The sequence below is a fragment of the Sitophilus oryzae genome, unplaced genomic scaffold (genome assembly GCF_002938485.1).
Source record: "Sitophilus oryzae breed Bouriz unplaced genomic scaffold, Soryzae_2.0 scaffold_1396_pilon_pilon, whole genome shotgun sequence".
NCBI lineage: Eukaryota > Metazoa > Arthropoda > Insecta > Coleoptera > Curculionidae > Sitophilus > Sitophilus oryzae.
The window spans coordinates 10,608,658-10,635,549 of NW_022146055.1; the positions used below are offsets into that span (position 1 = coordinate 10,608,658).

The 26,892-nt window shown below is 34.2% G+C and overlaps 1 protein-coding gene across 3 annotated transcripts in view; it reads right to left on the bottom strand.

The window, feature by feature from the left end:
• Positions 1-26,892, bottom strand: part of LOC115876032 (calcium/calmodulin-dependent protein kinase kinase 1) — a 247,372-nt gene that overhangs the window by 43,460 nt on the left and 177,020 nt on the right. For all 3 annotated transcript variants that reach the window (XM_030891705.1, XM_030891706.1, XM_030891704.1), the window contains one exon: positions 5,188-5,606. In XM_030891705.1, coding sequence (XP_030747565.1) covers positions 5,188-5,606 — 419 coding nt within the window. The remainder of the gene's footprint in view (positions 1-5,187; positions 5,607-26,892) is intronic.

Consider the following 26,892-nt stretch of genomic DNA (forward strand, 5'->3'; position numbering starts at 1 on the left):
TTCAGATGCAAAAACGAGACTTGGTATGTTAGTATACTAAGAGCTGGCAAAGGTTAGTCTTGGGTCGAGATTTCCGTATGTAAGAAGAGTACAATGCGTTTATAATGTACTGAACAAAGAGAGGACATTAAACACGTTGCCAAACGTATGAAATAAACCGAGAAACTGTGCACATCGTAAGAGACGTGGAAGGGGATATAGCAGATTTGTCGCAGTTGACCGGTCGACCCAATCAATACCTCTGTCAGTACTTAAAGTTCTAGGGAAAGGTGTACGCCATGCGTTCAGCTTTACGATTTAATTACGTCTCGTGATACTTAATTTGTTTATTTATTAACGAGTCGTTGTAATTTTCCCTATAGCTTGAATTTTTTTTAAGTGCAAGCTAGAAAGACTTGCATTTTTGGTAAAAATAAGTGGAATTGAGTGGGTGTTCGATATTGGTCGTGCTATTAGAACTCTGAATTCAAAAATCGATATCTCGAAATCTATTAGAAATAATAGATTGCAGTTTTTTCAAGAACTTTGTTAATATTTCTGCTGTATTTTCCTTGTAGACAGTATGTGAAAATCTTTGTCAATAAAAAAATTACACGATTGCTGAAAATTGCTATGCTCTAAAAGTAAATGGATGGATTGTTTACAATTTTTGAATGGAAAAAACAACCTTATTGAATTTTTCTTATGTAAACATATTGTAAAATATCCGATCTTGAAAATAAAAAAAAATTTCAATATCTAAAGTGGTTCTTCAGTTCTTCTGTTATGTGTTAAAAAGTTGAGTTTTTAAATTATCGCGATTATTGATGTTTTCTCGTTGACACCCTAACGATATCCTTATAATTCCATTTCAGATGCTCAGAAACATATCTAATGATTTTATCTAGTTATCTTTTCGAAAAAAAGTACTCAAATCTTCAAATCAAATAAGCTATTTGCGATTGTGATTTTACTTTACTTGATAGGAAAAGGCGTATCGGCAACGCCGCAACAGCACACCTTCACGCGTCGCGTCGGTCGGTCGCATTTCTCTCACTCCGACTTAATAAGATCCTTATGCGATTTACTTCCACACATGTAAATGCCGACCCAAAAGTAACAGTTGCCAGCACGGTATGACATAAATGAGGATTGACTGACGTATTTAATTAGTCTTTGTTCACTTATTCCTGTTTCACTGGAAATTCAATGTCTCCGGATTGTCTTTACAAGAGGAAAAACTTTTTCATTATTAATATTTAATTATTATTTTATATAATAGAAAAATGCATTCTTCATAAAACAATTTGCTTGTTTTAAAATGGTTCATTCTGTATATGCTTTTCCAAATTTTCATACCGTCTCCGTCTTAAGGCCGCCTCAGACACGCATGCTTTTCGTCCGTTTTGCTTGCACAGTCATAAGTTGCAATGCAACACTGAACGCTGGCAATCCTTCATACACTCCGTCTTAACGTGCAGTTTTCTCTTCAGTCGTCAGTCTTCAGCTTTCAGAATAAACATGGACCGTCAAAAATTAGCTGTTTGCGCAGCAGCAGTCTTGATCATAAAAAAGAAAAAAAGGAGAGACCCCGAAAAATATGGTCAAAAAAATGGTTGCTTTTGAGAGAAAAATTTACACATATTAATTTGTTGAATGAATTGAAGTTAGAACCGGAAGATTGGTTTAATTATTTGTACCTATATTGCCCTAATTGTACCTAAAAGTAATATATTTTTTAGTGATATACCATATTGTAAACTATTTAATATTTCACTTAAAAAGTAAATTTGCATTGAATAATTGCCTACCAAAGGAAATTTGAGCTATATAATCCTTGATGGGCATATTCTGGGTATGCAAATACTTCCTCTAATTTTTTTTTAAATAAGACGTAATGCAAGACTGAAGACCAATCAGACTCAACGTTTTCTTCGCAAGCAAGTTGGAACGCGAACGAAAAATCAACCCGCGGCTGATTGCGTTCAAGCCAGTCAATTGACGGTACACGATAAACAAAACGGACAACTTGATGCTTCACACACACCGTCTTGCATAGCAACTTAAGACTGTGCAAGCAAAACGGACGAAAAGCATGTGTGTCTGAGGCGGCCTTTAGAGAATTTAAAAAGACTTGAAAACATAATTGAATTTTTTCTAAATCCTAAAAATCAAAAGGTGTTTCTATGGTAATATTATTTCTATTTGATTCTTTGACAGATTGTTATAATAGAATTTTAATTTCCATTATATTTTTTGCTGTTTTAAAATGTTAAAGAAGTACAGAATTTATTTAATTCATTTCTACGGAAAGGGCGATAATAGTTATCGGAAAATGTGATACTTTAACAACAATAAAAAACATGACATTAATGGAAATTAATAATACCCATCTACCAAAGAATGAAATCTAAATAATATTACCATAGAAATGACCTTTCATTTTTATACTTTTTTAAATTTTCTCAAAAACGGTATGAAGATTTGGAAAAGTATATAAACGGGATTAACCATTTTTGAACAAACAATTTTTTTTATGAAGAATGTATTTTTCTCAAAATGGCAGTAGTAAAAAAGTATTTCCTCTCGTAAAGACAATCCGGGGACACACTGTAGAGTGCCATAACCATAAATGTAAAGATAATTTGACTTTAAATACCAAATATGTGGTACCAAATTATTCGTAAAAATGCTTTTCCATGCTAATGAACCATATAGTCTTTGTTTGCCACTCTGTAAATCGGGAATTTCGTATTTATATTTCGTTAAAACGCTTGTTAGTTTTTTTGTTAGTTCTTAAGCTCTTTTTGGTATCAGAAAATGTTCCATGCCTTAGGGCTATTGTATTTTCTACATGGGTTAAATAAACAATTATCTATCTATCTATCAAACATTGTCCTAATATACAGGGTTGTTCACCAAATACGACGCGGAGTATTGTAGCTAAACTCTTAGATTTTTGCAAATTGTAAGTTTTGGGTTCGTTGAAGGACTATTAGAGCTACAATTTAAAAATATTTTTACAAGATACAGAGTGGCCTAAATAAATAAAAAATATAAAAGTTGTATTTTTTTACTGTATAACACCCTGTATATTATTACATATTTAGTTTCTACGATTAAAATAAAGGTAAATTTGATTAAGGTTTACCGCATTATAATCTTACCGTTTTTGAAATATTTAGGTTTTTGTCAAAATACAGTAATAATTTTAAGGCTTTATTTCTCCAGGCGTATTTAAGTTTTTAAAACCAAATATTGTACTGAAGTATTTCTATTTACTAAATTTTGTGTTGCAATAATACAAATTATACTACCTTATACAGAGTGTCTAAAAATTTATTTTAAATAGTAACTAGCTATAAACGGCAATAACTTCTATAATTTAAATGGAACACCCTGTATATTTTATGGGAATCAGATGCACAATTTAATTGTCTATCAAATTGTATTATATCATTTTTTACCTGTGTCTTCAGGTTTTCGTAGAAAATGCATTTTCTTATAATTTAGACCACAATAATATACCCATGGAATATTGACATTTTTGATTATTTTTAAAGATCTAACAAATTTTTAAAGGTTGCAGAAGATATTAATATTGTCGATATAGTTCGTTTATGTCATTAAAAATAAAAAAAATAATTGTCTAAATGATTGTAAAAGAGGACCAATTAATATGATTCTAGTATTCAAACTACATTAATTGACTGCTTGCGTTGATTAATAATAATTGCTTCAAATACTAAAAAACTTAATGTTGTTTGTGTATTAGACAGTGCGGTAAAAAATAACACCTTAAAAATTTTATTTCATTTTTTGAAGGATGCTGATTTATAACAACAGAGGCGTTCATTTTCATAACTTATTATTATATTGATATCTGATTCCAAATCCACATTTATTTAGAATAATTTATTAACTAACACAGTTAAATATGTAATTAATTAGTATTTGGGCGGAAATAATGGTGGTATTTTTAATTATAAAACACTCTTTTATAAATATTTAAATAGTTTTATTTTTGTATACAAATAGGCTGGTAATATTATCGTCTTTAGCACCTATACATTTGTTGGTTTAAAAACAATCTAAAATGTCAATATTCCATGGGTATATTGATAAATGAGGTCTAAATTATAAGAAAAAGCATTTTCTACGAAAACTTGAAGGGATAGGTAAAAATGGTATAATACAATTTGATGGACAATTAAATTGTGCATCTGATTCTCTTAAAATATACAGGATGTTCCATTTAAATTAAACAAGTTATTGCCGTTTAAAGCTAGAAATTATTTAAAATAAATTTTTAGACACTCTGTATGAGGTAGTATTATTTTTATTATTGCAACACAATAACTGATCAATAATTAAACTTCAGTAAATAATATAGTTGATTAAGAACTTTGATACCCTTGGAGAAATGAAGCCTTAAAATTTTTACTACAATTTCACAAAATTGAAAATATTTCAAAAACGGCCAGGTTTAAGGGTGATAAACCTTAATCAAATTTACCTTTATTTTAATCATAGAAACTAAAAATGTAATAATATATATGGTCTTTCATTTAAAAAAATACAACTTTGATATTTTTTATTTATTTGGGACACTCTGTATCTTGTAAAAATATTTTTAAATGGTAGCTCTAATAGTCCTTCAACGAACCCAAAACTTACAATTTGTAAAAATCTCATCGTTTAGCTACAATACTCCGTGTCGTATGTGATGAAAACCCTGTATTCATATACAAGGTGAGTCTTAAATAAGTGCAAATATTTTTAGGGCTTGTAGATCTGGATAAAAGAAACGTATTTTCTCTTTACCGTTTTTCAAATAAGTCCAAAATAACCGAGTGATTATAATTTGAAAATTGCAAAAAAAATATATTTTTTGTTTAAATTGTGAGAACCACTGAATTTTTCTGGGTTTTCTTTCTTGTATATTTAATCTACTACCTATGTTGCGATATTATCAAGAATTTATGTTTATTAACTAAAAAAAATTGCGAAATGTTTTTCATAAAATTCAAAATTTTTCATAATCGTGTTTTCTGGAGTCAAAATATATAAATATACCCCTAAAAATATTCGCACTTAAAACTCACCCTGTATATTCACTAGAGGATACCTTGATTTAGATTGTAAATAAAATTAAAATTTGCAAATATATTGTCTGAATAAAGGATATATAAATAAAAATAATAATACCTAAAGATTTGGACTGTACAAAAAGCTTGCTTGTGCTGATTCCTTTAACTTGCATTTTGGAAACATCCTCGGATAAGCAGGTTGGGGAAGGCACATAGTTTTCTATCACAGATCTTGTTTTCTTCAACGTAGGACGGGAAAAATGATGCTCGGAAATGGTGCGAGCGCATTCGGGTACCTTCGGACCTCCCTCTGAGGTCAGCGAAGTGCGCAGCGATTGGGTCGTTTCGGCAAGTAATCGACTGACGTCGCATTCTGTTGGCGGTACCGTTCTAGGAAGATCTACTGTCGCGTTCTGTCGTAGCGGGTCGAGCGGGATTTTCGGCGGTAAGATTGGCGAAGCTGGTGGGATTTGGTACGCGCTGCGCTTGGACTTGTCATTGTCTTTTGGTTTTAAGTCTACGTCAAGAGCAGAATGCCTGAAAAAAAAACGAGAAAATATATTATTAAGTATATCAAACCAATTAGGTACTACCGGGTGTTTTTCAAAAGTGGCTGACCCCTATAACTTTTTTATTTTTTCAGATAAAAGCGAGATTTGGTATGTATGTATATGACATAAATCAGGATTGATTTACGTATTCGATTAGTTTCTGTCACTTCCTGTTTCACCGGAAACGGCTACAACTTGATTTTTAAATGGTACACCCGATATATTTTTACTTTATTCGATATAAAATTACATTCTGAAGAAAATAGATAGCTAATTCGAGTCTATAGAATAGATAACTCAATTTTTTAAATAATAAATGATTCAATTGTAAAATATGATTTTATTACTATTTGTATAATGAAATCTTATATTTGTATACATTTTTTATGGAACTCATACTCCACCAAACTCTTGTGTAAAAATAGTCCGTTTTTCAATATCCTATGAACTAGGTATACCTCATATTTACTTATACAAACCTTACAGAATTGATTTTGTTATTTGAAATAAAATTAATCTAGATGTTTGAGCTGTGACTGTGACTTTAAAAATAGACTACAATAGAGGGAACAAAACCGAGATGAAATCAACATGTGTTCGTAAATTGGTTTTAATTAATAAACAGACTGCCGGTAATTGAATTAATTGACACTTGTTTAGGGCTATAAGACCGTCACTTGGAGAAATGGAAGCGTCGCGTCGCCCGCCGTGCTGAAAAACATGAATATTTATTGTATATTATTAAACATTTGTTATATACAGTGCTATTTGTATAATTATTCGTTTAAAATTTTAGAATATAAAATCTCCCTTTTTAATATACGTACAGGGTGGGTCAAATTCGATGCTTTTAAAGGGAAATACCCTTTTCTACCGGGTGCGTCTCAAAAGTGGCTCACCCATATAGGGGAAACTTTTATATTTTTATATAAAAATATATAACTGGAACTATAACTACTATAACTTTTTTATTTTTTCAGGTAAAAAATCGAGATTTGGTATATTAATATATGACATAAATTAGGATTGATTGACGTTATTCAATTGTTTTCTGCCACTTCCTGTTTCACCGGAAATGACTACAACTTTTGATTTTTAAATGGTACCCTCGGTGTTTTGTTGCTTTATTCGATAGAAAATGACACTCTGAATATAATGACATATCATATGTCAACTTTTGACATTTTCGAATATGAAAATATGTTTATTTGAAATTGCAACATGCGATTCAAAACGAAAATTTGACTCGAAATACCAAGTGTGTGGTACCCAATTATTCGTAAAAAAATGCTTTTTCCAAATATGCTAATGAGCTACCCTCGTTCAGTTTGAAAAAATTGAGATATGATTAAATATACCATTTGGGCATATTTTAACCGGCCAGGATAATAATTACGAATAATATTAGACTATCAAATCAATTTTTCCAAGGCTCCTTGATTAAAAATTAGTGTTTTTAACACAGCCATGACACTCTAGATTGAAATTTAAAATTTAATTTTGTTTTAAGCAAAAATGTAAAAGTTGACATATGATATATATCATTCTATTCAGAATGTCATTTTTTATCGAATAAAGTAAAAAAATACGGAGGATGCCATTTAAAAATCAATAGTTGTAGTAATTTCCGGTGAAACAGGAAGTGGCCGAAAAGAATTGAATACGTCAATCAATCCTAATTTATGACATTTACTAACATACCAAATCTCGTTTTTTCATCCGATAAAATAAAAAAGTTATAGGGGTGAGCCGCTTTTGAGACGCACCCGGTATAGGAGATAGACGAAAACTAATATCGGTGTCTGGAGGTTAAAATTTTTATCAAAAACATGATGGTGAAAACCGCACATCGATATCTGTTACCGTTTATGAGCTACGGGGTGTTTTTCAAAAATGTGCATTTTTAACAAATGGCTGTAACTTTTTTGCTATGGAAAATTTTGTATTTTTATGAAAACATTTCCAAAACACCTTTTTACGTAGAATTTAATGGTTTAAGTATAATTTTTTTAAAACTAATAATTTACGAGTTATCAACAGAAAAGTCGATTTTTTATTTGGGACACCCTGTATATTTTTAATTAAATGAAAAACCTTAAAATTACATTTCCAAAAATATAGCACACTTGATATTTTGTTATAGTCTTCTTCAAATACAGAATTTTTTAAAGTTCACCACTTTTGATTAGTAGGCTTTGGGAATTATAACTCGTTATAGGCTTGGCATGCGTGGTGCGGAAACGTGGTTAATCAAAGTAAGGTCCCTGAATCGCATCGAAGCGTTTGAGATATGGACTCTCCGCAGATTATTTAAGATATCGCATATCGATCACAAGTCCTGCGTAAAGCTGGTTTTGAAAGACAACTGCTTAATATAGTAAAGACCCGGAAAATGTCATATTTGGGGCACATTTTGTTCATATGAGACCGGAAGCAGAAGAAGATAGCCTTGGTGCATTTCAGTTGATTTCAAAAAATTCCGACCGCAGCGCTCCCTGCAGCAGAAATCAGAAATTCTCACTATGTATTTCACGCCGTCCCGGTTACAGTTCGTGTTGATTGCATTAAAAAAATATTGAAATCGTGGCTTTGTCATAACATTTATGTATTTTAGTTTTTTGCTAGTGCAGTTATTGAAACTATAAAACATAACTATACTATATAACTGTACGAGGTTGGTGTGTCGGGTAGTAAAAAATAAGTGAAAAAGAATCCGAACTAGGCGTCGTGTTGTGGTAGTCTCAAATATTAATAAAATTGTCGAAAAAATGTTAACGCGTAAAGAAGAGCGTAATTAGGGCATTGTTGGGTGCAATAACATTCAATAACTCAACTTTCCCGGATATTCAACTCTCCCGAAACATTTTATAGTTTCATAGTTTCTCACATCGATTTGATCAAAAGCAAAAATGGATTCAAGCAGTTCGACGAAACAAGTGAGTAAACAAAGTGCTCGTTACATAATCAGAAAATTAAATAGCCATAATATACTATGAGAGGACAAAATATAATTTGCAATATTAATGGTAGACATTTTTTAATCAACTAGTGATTAAATGTTTTATGAACATTTTCTAAAATTATAATTATGTACCTTTAAAATATTTCGTTATCGCCGAAATAGCTCTAATTATGACCCCACTAGCAAATCCAAAGCGTAAAACTCTTGATTATGAATAGATAATGATAAAACTATGCCGGCTACCGTAGTTGAACTCATCTAAAGAGTTAGTTTTAGATGGAATTATAATTTATAATACAAGTTAGATATTCTAAGATATCAATATTTACTTTTTTATTTTTAGTTTTAGGATTTTCACATATTATACTTTTAGAATAATTATACAATAATTTTTTCGTATAATCGCTATTTAAACCCGTGTATTTGTATATACTAGTTGTTTACGATATTCTCCGATGGTGGCAGCACCGGTGGAAAATGCAACTCAAGAAAGGAGAACACACAATAGATCTGTAACATCGCGGTGATTAACCCCCCTCCTAAAACTTCTACAATGTATTATTCTAGAATATTATTTATACTTCGAAGAAATATGTATCTAGTAATGTTTCTTTTACTTACATGTTCTACACGCCATCGGGTAATATATTTTCCGGAATAAATAAATATGCACAACTAATGCACAAAATAGATTAAGAACCAAAATTACTTTCGTGACCTATTCAAATAAATAGACGTTTACTGAAAACGTGGTAGCTTCGTATTCAGTCTTCTCTGTTTATTTTAGACTTTATTTATATATTACGGTAAGTTTGTACTACCCATATTGACGTAGCGTGGGAACAGGCATTGTGGGAGCTTTTTTGTTATTGTTATCTAATGTGATTTATGGACTTTTTTTTGCTTTAATGATAGAAAATTTGTTAGATGTTTAACTTATAATAACTTAAATAATGTTTGTAGAGCTTTTAATAATTCAGTTTATAAATTGTAAAATAACAAAGATTTTGTCAGTTTTTAGGTTAAGTCTAAGTACTAGCACAGAATTATTAATACTTATTATTAGCTGAGTACTAAAAAAAACATGTAAAATGTTACTTTATACATTAAAAATATATCTAAACATATAACAAATCTAATTTTTTCTTCGATTTATTTGAAAAAGTTTTGTAGTTGTCTTCTGTTCCTTTGTTGTTTGGTAAATGATAATCGGCTTGTTCCATCATATATTTGTTTTTAAACATTTATTGATACTAGTTATTATAATTACCGCATCATTAATTTTAAAATGACATATTTTGGCGTTTTCGAGATACACAAGTTTAAAGTTTGTAAGGACGCGGTAATATTTTTATAAAAATGAAGAGCTTATTAGCGCAAATAAAAGGAAAAAAACTATAAACACAAATAAGATTTACTTACACTTCATAAGAAGTATGGTATGTAACTTATAGGCTTGGCGCATTTCAGTTGATTTTAAAAATTCCGTTTATGTTGGTCATATTAAAATAATATTGAAACCGTGGCTTTGTTATAATATTTAAGTATTTTAGTTTTTTATTAGTTTATTATTTAGTTATCTAGTGCAGCTATTGAAACTATAAAACACTCAGGTTCGAGGTTTCTGTGATGTAACGCTGTGTCGCGTAGTAAAAAGTAAAAATTATTAAAAAAAACTCGAACTGGGCGTTGCGTTGTGTTGTGGCAATTTCATATGCTAATAAAACTGCCGAAAAACTCTGCCGAAATAACATTTTATAGCTTCACAGCTTCTCACACCGATTTGGTCAAAATCAAGAATGAATTCAAGCAGCTCGACGGAACAAGTGAGTAAACAAAGTGGCCATTACATAGTCAAAAAATTAAATAGACATATATCTATGAGAGGATAAAATATAATTTGCAATATTAATGGTATACTTTTTTAATCAACTAGTAGTTAAATTTTTAATTATGTACCTTTAAAAATCTCGTTATAGCCGAAATAACCTAGTTATGTCCCTAGTAGCAAAACCGGTGCGTAAAACCATAGTAGAAGTTATACTATGGTAAAACCTCTATAGGTAAAACTATGCTCGCTGCTGTAGTTGAAGCAGCTGGCGAGTTATTACTCATCTACAACGTTTTGTCAGCATGAATACTAAATTATAATGTAGGTTAGACCTTCTAAAGATATCAAAATATTTACCTTTTTATTTTTTTATTTAGAATTTTCCCAAATTATACTTTTTAACATTTTTAGAATAATATATTTTTCGTAATCTCACTATTTAAATCCGAGTACATATTTGTATATGCCAATTGTTTACAATATTCTCGGATAGTGGCAGCTCTGGCGGAGAATGCATCAAGCCTATACTCATCAGAACTAGTGATAGGAATACCGGTTCCCAATTAGTCGCGTTACAATAGCGACCGTTCCAGAAAAATACCGCGACAAAGTACCGCGATTTTATAATCGATGTTCCGACTTGTTAAAGAGGTTCCTTATGTAACTTTTATCCGCCACTCATTTTCCAAATATGGAGTTTATACTTGTGTATAGCCAATCTATTTCATTTTTAGAAAAACGCTGACATTTCTTGTTATTTTCCATGAATCTTCGTTTAAATAAAATCAACGGCTCATATTTATGTGTATTGCAATATAATATATTTAATGTTAAAATCAAGAACAAACTCCAAACCACTGTCAAAAAAATTCTTTATTGGTGACCGGTTTCGGCAATTCCAGCCATCATCAGATCTTAAAAATAGATATAAACAATAAAACTTATATAAATGTATAAAAGCAAATACCATTTTTATTTTATTTTATTTGCTTTTACATTTTATTTTTCAAACAACGCTATTTTATACCATGCCTAGTACATACCAAAAATCGCTATTTCGAAAGTAACGCAGCGACGGGAGCCAATAGTAACAGACCAAATCGCGACAGGCGAGAACGGAACCCTAGAAGCGCTCCTGCGACTGTTGGAACGAAGTACGTCGCCGCCGAGGTCGAGCGTCGATAACCAGTTACAGCAGTTCCAGTTACTTCTGTTCGCGGCAGACGGAACTACGACACTAGGAGCGCGACGGCTGCGGCTGGATTGAAGTACGTCGCCGCCGAGGTCGATAAACAGTTACAGCAGTTACAGGTTACAGTTACTTCTGTTCGCGACAGACGGAACTACAACCTTAGGAGCGCGACGGCTGGAGCAAACTAAAACACGTCGCTATGCGGTTACTACGGTTCGAGCTAACTTCAAGAGCGATTATAAATAATATATTTGCAAATTATAAATAATTTATAATTTTATCGTCATTATGATCGTCGTTCTTCAGTAACAGGTTCCTGATTCGTTGTGGAGCGCGACACGACGTTACAAAAAATACCGCTCCAAAATCGCGTTACTCAAATACCGACACATCACTAATCAGAACACGATGTGTAGTTTGACGTAGCGTCTGGCATATGTCTTTCTGACGCAATATGAATTTTAAAACAAGGATTTTAAAACATTGTAAAATATACTACAATTTTGACTATATTAAAACAATAAACAATAACATGTTTTTCATTTATCTCTTTGTCTATGTATATAGAGAGCAAATTTATAGGTTTAACAAAAAGCCTTTAGTCCAAAATATGGAACTTTAATACTGAAGATTTATTTTTGTTATCCCTATGATTTTATACGACTTGTGCCCATTGAAATAGAAAAAATCATAATCCGTTAACAAAATTGAAATATACAGATTTAATCGTATCGATTTGAGTAATTACGTTAATCTTTTATTCATGCTCCAGGAAAATACATTAATTGGTAACCTGTGATTTTATGTTTATAAATCCAGACGGGAACATGCAAAATTCTAATTAATAATCCCAAAGGTAAATAATTTACTCAACATTATGTGGTTTTTAATTAAATAATAATTACGTTTAGAATTTACGTCAATTAGTTATTAAATGTTTAAACAGTAAAATCGATATAGATAGTATTACTTAATAATAGTAGAGGAAAGGAAATAGGGTATCAAAATAATGAGTGTTTTAAAAACCATATTACACATGACATTTCCTTCGAATAGCTACAGTGCAGGTATAAGGATAAACTGATAATTAACAGACTATTATTTTTTAGCTGCTATTTGATTGAATTCAGTTGCGGTGATAATTTTTAATGGTGAAACAATAACGTGCGGTATAGGCTTGGTTTGGCTTTTGATTTCAGTTGATTTCAAGAAATTCCGACCACAGCGCACTCTCCGGCAGAAATCAGAAAATATCAATATACAGGGTTGTTCACCACATACGACACGGAGTATTGTAGCTAAACGATTAGATTTTTACAAATTGTAAGTTTTGGGTTGGTTGAAGGACTATTAGAGCTACAATTTAAAAATATTTTTACAAGATACATGTGAAGTGTCCCAAATAAGTACAAATTATTATAGTTGTATTTTTTTAAATGGAACACCCCGTATATTATTCTATTTTTAGATTCTACGATTGAAATAAAGGTAAATTTCATTAAGGTTTATCACACTTAAACCTTACCTTTTTTGAAATATTTTCAATTTTATGAAATTGCAGTAAAAATTTTAAGGTTTCATTTCTGTAAGGGGATCGCATTTTTTAATACTAAATATTTACTGAAGATTATTTATTGATCAGATATTGTTTTGCAATAATAACAATACTACTGCCTTATACAGTGAGTGTTTAAAAATTTATATCAAAAAATTACTAGCTTTAAACGGCAATAAGTTTTTTAATTTAAAGGGAACAGCCTCTATATTTTAAGTGAGTCAGACGCACAATATATCAAGTATATCAAATTGCATTATACAATTTTTTACCTATCTCTTCAAGTTTTCGTAGAAAATGCATTTTCTTATAATTTAGACCTCATTTATCACTATATCCATGGAATACTGACATTTTAAATTATTTTTAAAGATGTAACAAATTTTAAAAAAGTACAGATACTAATATTGTCAATGTAGTTCGCTTATTTCATTAAAAGATAAAAAATTGTTTAAATATTTTTTGTTAAAGAAGACCAATTAATATGATCCGAGTATTTAAATTACATTAACTGAAAAAAAAACAACGCTTTATTGTACAAAAAGCCAAAACAGCTTCATCGACAAAGCATTCACAAAACAAAAAAGCACAAAAACAAATATACAAATAATAAAAAAAAATGTCATACAATACAAATCAATTCAAAAAAATTTACGTCATAAAATTACAAATAAAACATATATGGACATTGCAGAACACAGGCGTATCTAGAAAATTTTACAAAAGGAAAACTGTAAATGGATAAAATCATGTTATATATTGTTACGTTTTTCGTCGGTTCCGTGTGGATAGAAAGTCACAATTTATTTAAACACTATTTATTTAACACTAATTAACAAAAATAATAACGATAAAAGACTTATAGAACTATTTACAAACGATTTATAACTAAGAATTTATTTTGAATTTTAGCGCGTCAACCGTATATTTATAACTGCCCCCCTGTAGGTCACGGCCGCCGGCTTTTATACCGGCAGGTAAAGAACTCTAGAATTGTCCATAGATCGTTAGGTGCGTAGAGAAGGTTTTCGAATGTTCTCGTATGTACTCGTCCATTCCAGTGGGACTCGATTCTTCTCGAACGAATGAATCATTGCGGTGTCTATGCGATGTTAAGGTCATCCGAGGGCGGGCCATATTGTGAGGTTAGGTCGAGTCCACACCGGCCCGTAACACTGCCCCCTTCTTAGGTACATGCTCGTCCCGAGATGTATACGGTGAATGAAGGTATTTGCAAAGCTGGCCCCTGGTACATTGCGAAGTCTGGTAGAAATAGCAGTCTACAGTTTTCTCTCCCGATCTCAGCTTTGGGTTGTAGCAGCAAACGAGGATCTCGATTCCCGTAAATCTGAACAAGACTTCAATCATGTTCCGGATTGTACGCCAACTCAAACCATCGAGTCCACACGCCAGCTTCGGAATGGCTAATCGTGCAATGTTGTTGTTTAGCAGGGCTTCTCTCAGTTCAATCAGGGTCTTCCATAGATTGAGATAAGTCGGCTTACTCGGGGACCATTCCTTGGTGACCAGGTAGAAGATGTGCCTTGCTTGACCATGTGCATTGTCGGTTAGCCTCAAGACGCTTCCAACCTCTGGATCCTGTCGGCGTAGTTCTCCGACACGCCCAAACTTCTCATTGAACGTCGCAGCGATTCCTCTGGACATCCGCAAATCTCGAGCCACACAATGAGCGAGCGAATAATCAGGAGGCACGGAAAAGAGGTCTCGTTGATCTTCTTTGGTTACACCATAGCGAGCCTTCTCACTGCTGTTGTATCGGGCCATGAAATCGTCAAAGGACATCTCCGAATCAGGGGGATCAAAGCTGCAGGTTCTCACGGTCCCAGCACGATCTTCTATTTCGCCTTGGTAGGGGCTCAAACGGTTGAAATGGACTACCCTCGGTTTTCCTTTTGGCAATTTTCTGATACGGTATACGACGTCATTAATTCTATCCATGACTTCGTATGGCCCTTCCCACGAGGATTGTAGCTTCGGAGATAACCCACGACGTCTCTGCGGGTTATATAGCCACACCAACTTCCCTGGTTGGTATCCTCCATGCTCAGCTTGAATGTCGTAGTGTTCCTTCATTCGGTCACTAGCACTTTGAATATTTAGGCGGACTCTCTGATGAATGTCGTCCATCCTTTGACGTAGTGTGTGGACATAATCTTCTCCGGCGACTTCTTCTCCCGGTCGGCAACCAAATTTCAGATCACAGGGTAGGCGCACTTCCCGTCCCATAACGATGCTGGCTGGAGTTTGCCCTGTAGATTCTTGGACGGATGAACGGTAGGCCAACAGGAACAGGTGAAGAAATTTGTCCCAGTCTCTTTGGTGGTCAGAGACTACTTTGGCCAGATAACGGTTGATAGTTCTGTTCATGCGTTCAACCATCCCATCGGATTGTGGATGTAGAGCAGTCGTCCTGGTCTTGCGGATGTTCAGGACTTCACAGACGCCTTGGAACAGATTGGACTCAAAGTTTCTTCCCTGATCTGAATGAAGCTCCATGGGAACACCAAACCTGCAGATCCATTCTTTAACAAGGGCATCAGCAATCGTGGACGCTTCTTGATTTGGCAACGCGTAGGCCTCGACCCATTTGCTGAAGTAATCCATTACTACCACAATGTATTTGTTGCCATCGTTCGTCTCCGGGAAAGGACCAGCCACGTCGATCGCTATTCGTTCGAAGGGACTACCAACATTGTACTGGCGCATAGGGGCTTTACCACGCTTTTGTGGCCCATTAATGGCTGCGCAAATGTCACATTTCTTACACCAGGCCCTCACATCTTCTTTGCAGTTCACCCAGTAGAACCGTTCACGCAGCTTGCCAAGTGTCTTGGTAACACAAGATGTCCTCCGCTGGTTCCATTGTGAACTTCCTCCAAGACTTCTGGGACCCTCTTCTTTGGAATGACGATCTGCCTTCTCTCTTCTTGTCCCTCCGGTCTCTCGATCACACGGCGAAGTAGTCCGTTATCTATTACCAAGGAATTCCACTGGGCCCAGTACGACTTTACGTTCGGCGAATATCTGCAAACTTCTTCCCACGTTGGTCTTTGGCCTGTGTTTTTCCAGTTAATTACTAAACCTAATTCTGGGTCACTGGTTTGGTCATTTGCAAGATCTTCGGGTTGCCAACTATCATTAACCACAGTTGTTCTTAGGAGTTTCACTTCTTTCTCTTCTGCTCGGGAACAATGCTTACAGTCCTTAGCGCAAGGTCTTCTGGAAAGTGCGTCGGCATTTCGATGGATTGCCCCAGCTCGATGTTCTGTGTCGAAGTCAAATTCTTGTAATCGTTCAATCCATCTAGCTACCTGCCCTTCAGGATTCTTAAACTGCAACAGCCATTTCAAAGCAGCATGGTCTGTTCTTAACAAGAACTTTCTTCCATAGAGATACTTGTAGAAGTGTTCCACTGCTTTAACTACTGCTAGTAATTCTCGTCTGGTTACACAGTAGTTCCTTTCCGGTTTTGACAAGGTCTTACTAAAATAACCAATGACTTTTTCTTGACCATCCTGGATCTGAGACAGAACAGCGCCTACCCAACATTGCTAGCGTCGGTATCCAATATAAAGTTTCCGTTGCCAAGAGGATAGCTAAGTATGGGCGCACTAGTCAGGGCCTTCAATCTTCGGAATGCCTCGTCAGAATCTGAGTCCCAAGAGAAACGCCTTTCGTCTTCGGTAAGTCTGGTCAATGGTTTTGCGATGGTGGCGTAACCTTGTACATAGCGGCGATAGTATGTGCATAGTCCCAAAAAGCTTCGTAGTTCATGTTTGTCTTTGGGTATCGGCCACTCTTCCACTGTCTTGGTCTTCTGTGGATCTACCGCAACTCCCTGGGAGGAGACTACATGGCCCAAGTAGTGTGTACCTTTTCTTGACACAGATGACATTTCTTGGGGCTAAGTTTCAAACCAGAGCTCCCTAGTCGCTTGAAAACTTCTTCCAAATTCTTCAGATGATCGTCAAAGGATTTCCCAACCACTATGATGTCATCCAGGTACACGAAACAGGTAGTCCAGGATAGTCCCTTTAACACAGACTCCATTAGTCTCTTAAAGGTAGCTGGCGCGTTGCACAATCCAAAAGGCATGACAGTAAATTGCCACAGTCCGGAGCCCACCGAGAACGCTGTTTCCTCTCTGTCTTGGCGCCATGTCGACTTGCCAATATCTTCAGATCCAAAGTAGAGAATATCGTCGACCCCGCCAGCGTGTCTAGAGTATCGTCTATCCTCGGCAGGGGATAGCTATCCTTCTTTGTAACATTATTGAGCTGCCGATAATCAACACAGAACGTGGTGGTACCGTCTTTCTTCTTTACTAGTACTACCGGCGATGTCCACGGGCTGTTAGATGGTTCGATGACACCCTCTTCTTTCATTTCTCGAAGGATTTTGTCAGCTTCTTCACGTTTGCGAGCGGCAGTCTACTCGGATTTTGTTTGATTGGTCGTGCATCTCCGGTGTCAATTTTATGTTGTACTAAATTGGTACGACCTCTATGTCCTGCTTCTCCTTTATCAAACACATCTTGATACTTGATTATCAGGTTTCTCAATTTTCTACTATCTTCGGGAAATAATCCCTTAACGTTTACTAACTCCTTAACCATTTTGTCCGGAATTTTTGAAATCGAAACTTTGGAGGCTTCCACGCTTCGAATGACTGAGGAGGCCGAACAACAGTACCCTAACAGGGTTCCCTTCTTCAAGGATACAGAATGATAATTCGTGTTCATTACTCTTACCGGTACAGACTTCTTCGCTCGTAGCAGGGGTTTTCCAACAGCGACCCCTCGTCCTATTTCGCTGTCATGGTTCCTTGGCTCCAACAGAATAATACTCCCATTATTCGTTTTACCTTCCAGGCGACCATCCAAAAATATCTCACAGCGCTCAGGGATCGAAACATCTTCTGCTACTACCACGCGAAGCGTCTCCTCACATTTTCGATGTAGAACCACTTCTTCTTCATTTATTTTCAAAATTTCTTGTTTGAGGTTTAGTTCAAAACCTCTAGTGGTCACGATGTCCATTCCGAGAATAAGTTCATCTTCGATGTCTGCTACTAACACTCGATGATTAAAACAGGTGCTTCCGATAACAAAATTAAGATCTACCTCTCCATGGATGAGAGCGCAGCTTCCTGTAGCTGTACGTAGTCGCCATTGTGTTGTTTTAATCCTTTTTGATGTTTTAAGGATATCCGGCCTGATGATCGTTTTGGTCGCACCCGTATCCAACAGCATGGTCCGTAACTCTCCATCCACGAAACTAGCCACAAAAATGCTGTTGAACTTGTGTTGTAGCGATGCGACTTGAACAGTTTTCGTTGGAACCTGTTGGGTACTGCTCCATATGTGTCCCTTTGATTCGACACTTGGCGAAACCGAGTCCACGTCTTTTTCTTGACAGTGACTTCTTACGTGTCCTGCCTGGCCGCAATTCCAGCAACAAGTCGGTCCTTTCTTGCCCATGTACTCCTCCATGACTTTCCGTACAATGCTTTCCACGGATTTGTCGGAACATTGGTTGACCGCCCGTACTCTCACTAGAGACCGAGAACTGTTTCGCGGCCTCAAATTCTAGGGCACGTGCTAAAGCATCCACCAAGCGCGTTGGGTGGGCTAGAAGAAGCGCTTGCCTTGTCTCCCTGTCACGTAAGCCATCGGAGAATGTCTGTACTGCCAACCGCTCCATAACATTCTCGGGCGTAGCAGGATACGCAAGGCGAACCAGGCGGGCTACGTCGGCTTCAAACTCCTGCAGAGACTCATTTGACTTTTGAATGCGATTTTTTAGCTGTGAATGATAGACATGTTCCAAATGAGCTTGGCCGTACCTCATTTCTAAATGTCGTACCAATTGCTGATAATCTCCCTGTTCCGATGGTGACAGTGTCTGCAGGATATCAGTCGCATCTCCTCGCAGTCGACAGTCAAAGCGGTAGCCTTTTCAGCGATTGTCCATCCGTTCGCTCTCGCAGCGGCCTCAAACTGGCAAAAATAATTGGCCCAAGCGGTTTTTCCGTCAAACTGTGGAGGCTTAATAACTGACTTTGAGATATACTTATTTTCGACTAGTTTCGGTGCCCGATGTTTCTTGACATTTTGGTGAATTGTTCTTTGACATTTTGGTGAATTGGCCTTTCTATTTCTTGTTTTAAAATTTCGATTTTTCTATTTACATCTTCCTCAATCTCTGTTATTTTATCTTGTGTATCTATTATCTTTTCTTCTAATTCCTGTATATTTTATTATTAAAGCTGGCCTGTATATCTTTAGAATTTTCTGCGATCTTATCTTCTAAAATATTAATTAAATCCTGGGAATTTTTCATCATTTTATCACTGATTTTATCTTCTAAATTATTCAAATTGCCGTTTAAATTGTCTTGCAATTCTCGGGAATTTTCTGTAATTTTGTCATTCAAACTGTCTTCTAATTTTTGAGAGTTTTCCGTCATTTTATCTTCTAATTTTTGTAGGCACGAGTCAAGGTCACCTTTGAACTCAAAGCAAAATGTGTCCGGATCCTCGCCTTCCTCCCTCAAAACGTCTCTCAGTCTGGTTTGCAAAATACTTTTCTTTCCATCTGTCTCGCACTCTCTCTCTTCCAATATGGATTTCAGTTCGGACACTTTCAAGTCTTTCAACAATTTCTTCGGAGCCATTGTTAGTCTTTTTATTTTTTCTTATCACACACGCCACACCTGACACCAATTGTTACGTTTTCGTCGGTTCCGTGTGGATAGAAAGTCACAATTTATTTAAACACTATTTATTTAACACTAATTAACAAAAATAATAACGATAAAAGACTTATAGAACTATTTACAAACGATTTATAACTAAGAATTTATTTTGAATTTTAGCGCGTCAACCGTATATTTATAACTGCCCCCTAGGCCACGGCCGCCGGCTTTATACCGGCAGGTAAAGAACTCTAGAATTGTCCATAGATCGTTAGGTGCGTAGAGAAGGTTTTCGAATGTTCTCGTATGTACTCGTCCATTCCAGTGGGACTCGATTCTTCTCGAACGAATGAATCATTGCGGTGTCTATGCGATGTTAAGGTCATCCGAGGGCGGGCCATATTGTGAGGTTAGATCGAGTCCACACCGGCCCGCAACAATATCATAAAATCAAGAGTTATAAAATATTAAATATTAAATACTAGACCTTTAACCAGTGTGTGAGATGATCAAAATTTTAAAATTCAAAATTGTTCATGATTAAACAGCAACAAAAAAGTCGTTTACCGCATATAAGGCTCTCTCCAGTAAGTATGATTTCAGAGCTTTGCGAAATGCGGGAAAGAATGAAAGTGACTTGATATTCGAAGGCAAATGATTGTGCATTTTCTTGGCATTGTACAGTATTGTAGCTCTTAACTAGTTCTGAGCTCGGGGTTGGCAGATAAATATCGCGCATTCCTAAGTGGATAGTTGTGAGAAGGCCTTTCCGGAATAGAGAATATGTGCTTGCGGATTAAGCAAACGGATTCAAAAATCAATAAGGAAGGAAGAGTCAGTATTTTGCAATTTTTAAAGAAATTCTGGAAGTGAGTTCTACTGTTGGTGTTCTATTTAAAAAAATACAACTATAATATTTTTTACTTATTTGGGACACTCTGTATCTTGTAAAATTATTTTTAAATTGTACCTCTAATAATCCTTCATTGAACCCAAAACTTAAAATTTGTAAAAATCTAATCGTTTAGCACACCACATACGACACAGAGTATTGTACTCCGTGTCGTATGTGGTGAACAACCCTGTATAGTTCACGCCGGCGCCGTCATGTCGATCGCATTAAAATAATATTGAAATGGGGGTTTTGTTATAATATTTAATTATTTTAGTTTTTTGCTAGCGCAGTTATTGAGACTCTAAAACACTCAGGTTCGATATTTGTGTGATGTAACCCTGTTTCGGGTAGTTAAAAATATGTGAAAACGAGTTCAAACTAGGCGCTTGTTGCGTTGTGACAATTTCAAATTAATAAAATTGCCTAAAAAATGTTAAGACGTAAAGGAGAGCGTAATTAGGGCGGTTTTGGGAGCAATAACATTCAATAACTCAACCTTTCCCGGATATTGAACTCTTCCGAAACATTTTATAGCTTCATAATTTCTTACACTAATTTCATCAATAGCAAAAATGGATTCAAACAGTTCGACGAAACTATATATAATATAAATAATATAAACTATATAAATATAAAAAATCCAGCTGTAACCTGTAACTGTTATTTATTCATGACTCAACTACATCTTAATTTTATATCTCACAATTTTAAGAAAACAGTTAAAGAAAGCTTCCTTGTAACTACTACATGTTATTAGTGGTTAGGAAATTTATCCAAGACATTTATTCAAGTTTTGATGACTTGAGATTTTATTACAAAAATATACAAAAAGGTAGTCGACAAAAGATGTATGCTGAATTCTATAAATATTTATAATGAAGCATTTATACAGATTTTCTTAAGCCCATCATTTTTATATTATTACATTTTCCGTTCAGATTCAATGTGGGCAAATGTTTTGACGTTTCCTTTAAACACCAAAAAGCAAGTATAACACGTTCCAGAGGAATTTATAAATACACTAAATTAAAAATAATTTTAATTACCCCGTAAAACTCGAAAAGCAGCCTGCCAGTTACAGTATCCTTGAATACAAATTGTTACATTAATAAATTCACTGATTTTTTTATTACCTTATGTGTGCTATCTATTGCGTCAGTGGTAGTTTTCTTAATTTTTGTAATTGTATAGAATTTAGTAAATTAGAATTTTGCCAGGATATGGATATTTTTTATATGAGTACTGAGATCAAAGATAAAAACTTTCAAATGTAATTTCTATTAATATGTTTTGTACCGTATGATTGAAATAAAAACGGCCTGACGGTGTCCTTTAAAAATTATAATCGATGATAATTTCTGTTAAGTCGACAACCCTTAATAAATTTTTTATATCTTTAGATAAAAAAACGATATTTGTTATATTAGTACTAGCGTCTACCAGCGACTTCGTTCGCGTCGAATTAATCATTTGTAATGGTGATGATAAAGCAAAGCAAGAATTTTCATTAACGTACAAACTGGATAAAATTTTCTCACATTTATGTCAGCATGAGAAAAACAATATGGCGATATTATTATATAACTTGGTAATATTTGAGGGGTAGTTTCATCTCGTTGGAATTTGATTTTCGAAAAATCCGCTTGCCAAAAATAAGCTTTTTACGTCATGCAGTTTAAGCAGAATCGTGGTTAAGAAATTTACCAACTTTTTGGAACACGCTGTATGATTTTTTAAAAAATTTCAATATGTAAAAAACCAAATAAATTATGCTTGTCGAAGCGTTTTCCCGAAAGACTAACCGTTTTTTAAATAACAAATATTGTAATATTTGAGAGGCGTTTTCACCCTCTCGGAATTTGAGATTCGAGAAACCCCTCCTTATCGAACCTCTACACCCCACAGTCAATCCGTTTGCCAAAAATCAGCTTTAAACGTCAAGCAGTTTAAGCAGAATCGTGATTACTCAATGGTCATATTTTATGAAACACCCTGTATAAATTTATAAAAAATCTTAAAATATGTAAAAAAAATAAAATATACGTGTTTTTCTGAAAAACTCACCGATTTTTAAATAAAAAATATTTTAATATTTGAGGGATAGTTTCACCCCCTTAGAATTCGAGTTTCGAAAAATCCCTTCTTATCGAACCTCTACACCCTAAAGCCAATCTGTTTTCCAAAAATCAGTTTTTTACGTTAAGCGCTTTAAGCAGGATCGTGATTAATCAATGACCAGATTTTTCGAAACAACCTGTATTCATTTTTTAAAAATCTTAAAATATGTAAAAAACAAAATAAAATATACGTGTTTAAGCGTTTTTTCGGAAACTTGACCGTTTTTTAAATAAAAAATATTGTAATATTTGAGGGGTGGTTTCACCCTCTTGGAACTGGAATTTCGAAAAATCCCTTCATATCGAACCTCTACACCCTAGAATGAACCTCTATGCCAAAATTGGAGGATTCACTTAAGGATTTTATATATTAGTATAGATATGACATTTTATTTTATATATTAGTATAGATATGACTTTTTTATATAACTCAATATGTACAGTGTGAGTCTTAAATAAGGGCAAATATTTTTAGGGGTAGTATATTTCGACCCCAGAAAAAATTTGTAATTTTCTGAAAAAAAAATTTGGATTTTTTTTTAATTCTTAGTTAACAAATATAATATCTTCATAATATGGCAACATAGGTAGTAGATTAAATTTACAAGAAAAAAAACCAAGAAAACTGGTTCTCTAAATTTAAGCAAAAAAACATTTTTTTTTTAAATTTTCGAAGCAAAATATTTCGGTTATTTTGGACTTAATTGAAAAACGGTAAAAAGAAAATATTTTTCTTTTATCGAGATCTATCATCTGAAAATATTTGCACTTATTTAAGACTCAACCTGTATAACTCAATTTTTTCAAATAAAACGCGGGTGGCTTATTAGTATATTTGGAATAAGCATTTTTTGCGAATAATTTGGTACCATATACTTGGTATTTAGAGTCAAATTGTTGTTATGCACACAGCCATGGCACTCCGGATAGAAATTTAAAATAGTGCTTTTTTAGCAGAAATGTCAAAAGATGGCATATTACGAGATATCATTATATTCAGAACTCAATTTCCATCGAATAAAGTAAGAAATATTAGGATACCATTTAAAAACTAAAAGTTATTTCCGGTAAAACAAGAAATAACCGATAATAATAGAATACGTCAATCAATCCTAATTTATATTATGTACTAGCACACAAAATCCCTCTTTTTTTGCCTGAAAAAAAAATAGCTATAGGTTAGCCATGTTTTAATGGGCACCTACCCCAGTATCCTTCAGGCATAAATTTACGCTATCGAAAGATGCATACAATTTATCTTAGATAGTAACTATCGATAACAGGAAATTGCCATCCTATCCGATATCCAAACAGCACTAAACGCGATCAACTCAGTCACCATCAATTCGAAGTTGGTCAAAGAATGCCTAGAGAAGCTCAACAAATTAGGCAAAGGAAATACAGTCCTCCTACTCTGGGGTGCCTGCTCAACAAGGGATAGAATGCAATGAGAAAGCAAATGATCTAGCTAGAAAAGGAGCGAACACTCCACTAATTGGACCAGAACCGTTCTGTTTTCCAAACGGGAACCAACTGAAAGTGGAACTGAAGAAACTGGAAGACTCCATCCGTAACTTGGAATGGGTGACCTCCAACGGTCTAAGACAAAGAAAATCAAAGGTGTTTCTTGATTTAAGTAAAAACAATCTTCGGATTGTCAGGGGGTTTCTAACAGGACACTGTCTCCTCAACCAACACCTCAGTAGGCTGAAGCTGAGAAACAACGGCAAATGCAGATTCTGTGGGGAAAATGGGGAAACACCAGAATACGTTATCACTGAGTGCACCGAGACGACGACCATTCGTGCAATGAACTTTGGTACGGCTGATGTCGAGGATGGAGAGCTGGCCTCTGTGGAGCCGTCTCAGATACTATTTGGAAAAAATAACTTTTGTTGATGATTAGTTAAATACTATTTTTTTACAATTTATTATTTTTTTCAAATAAATGACAAGGGGCCGGTCTAACAGGAATTGTCATTGTTTATAATTTTAAACGAGCCAGGAAGACATTCGACATTCGACAGACATAGAAAAAATGACAGAAAATACAATTTGCCTGTGAATGAGAATGACAGAATTGTCTTGTACCTTCTCGTTGGACAGGCTATGTAACAACTGTAGACTAGCCTTATTGAACTTTTTTACAAATATAGTTCGCTTTTTATATGATCTGGGTTTCGAATTTGGTAGTTAAAAGATTATAATGATATATTTTTAATATTAATATTTTTTCTTTCATCTATACCATTTGTGATGTATATCTCATCTGAACCGCTATATGGATTTATATCTGAAAAAAGAAAATTTGTTTTTTAATCCACTCCCTTTTATATTCCCGAAAAATAACTTTTTAAAAATAACTGATATTTTTGAACTGAAAATTGTATTGATTTATATTTTTTGTCTCAATAATACCTACAATTCTTCTTGAAATCAAGTTTTAAAGTTTCTCAAAACTATTATATTAATTAGAATTGCTTTACTGAATGCTTCAGACTGCAGAATAAAAGTTTTTGCAGTTCTGTCGACATGCACGGTAGGTTGATCACAGTAAGTTGGAATAGTTTTAGGGCTTGATAAGTTGAGAAGCACTATGGGTCGTCAACGATTTCAAACACAAAGGGATGGATCCTTTTAGCCGATTACAGACAGAATTAACGGAATGTCTGTTATCTTTCCAAAAAACTATAGGGAAGTTTCATTAAATACCGTTGGAGTGACTGTATATATTTAATTATGATAAGGTACACTAGTAGGTATTTTCACAATATAAGAAGAATGTATAATATGATTTATCTTTAAAATATTTGAGATTTCTTAACTCATCAAAGGCCGAGTTGAATTTAAATTTTCGGGAATTTTAGAAAAACGTTATAGTACAGATCTTTAGACTGATTAGTATCCTTCGAAAGATTGGACTAGTAACGTTTTTAACCATAAGCTAATTTTCTAAGTTCCCGAAATTTTAAACTTTGACGGTACTCAGTTCAATAAAATATCACAACACAATTCATTTAAACCAAAAACTTGTAATACAAAACTAAAGTGTCAAAACGAATGGCAATGTCAGGAAATAAATAATTAAATGTGGCAACTTGACATTTTTTACAGCAGAGCTGCCACCTGAATCCCTCACGGGAAATTTAAATTCCAGTAGTCACCCCGGCGACGAATATGTTGCCATGGTTGGCAACAACGAATTTAAAAATAGCGCCCTCGATTATGTAACTAAAAGTTTAATTGATATCAAATATATAAAGAAAGCCTAATAGAAACTTTTGCTTAGAACTAAAATATTATGGTTTTTGCCTTAACTCTATTGATATTTAATTTAGAAATTAGGAGGTGGCTTTGGCTTTGCAATAACATATTTAGATATGATAATAATGGAAAATTTGTTTTAAAGTAACGCAGATAATCATAAAATTCAATATTTCATTAACTTCTGTTATTTGTTATACAATATGATCGAAAAAAAAACGACTGTCAATAATAAAACAACTATAAGTTTAAAATCAGTAAAAATCAATTTAGTGTGCATACAACTATAACTTGTTAAATTGCTTGCAGAAAGCTAAAGATAATGGTTATTATTTCTTTATGTAATTATTTTTTATTAATTTATTTTTTTTTCAGCTTAAAGCCGGTTTTAGCGACCATGTCGGGAAAATTCTTTTCAACGAGCTAATCGCGGTTCAACACAGTGCGAATCACAGAACAGGAAGAAAGAATTGTGGACTTCTGCATGGTAGAGATGATTCTTTCCGGGTTGTGAAGTTGGAGTTTCTTAAGGCTTTGAACAAAAAGGTTTACGTCTACTAGGCCGTTACAGGTAAGTATTATTGGCAATATAAAAGTCTTGCTCAAATCGTATATGGCTTTTAGTTCTTGTGCCAGTGCTTCATATTTTGTGATTTTCTCTTTTCTTGCATTTTTAATATTTTCGTCTAGTGGTATTGTGATATCCAGCAGGTAAGCATGTTTTTTTTATAGAAGACTAC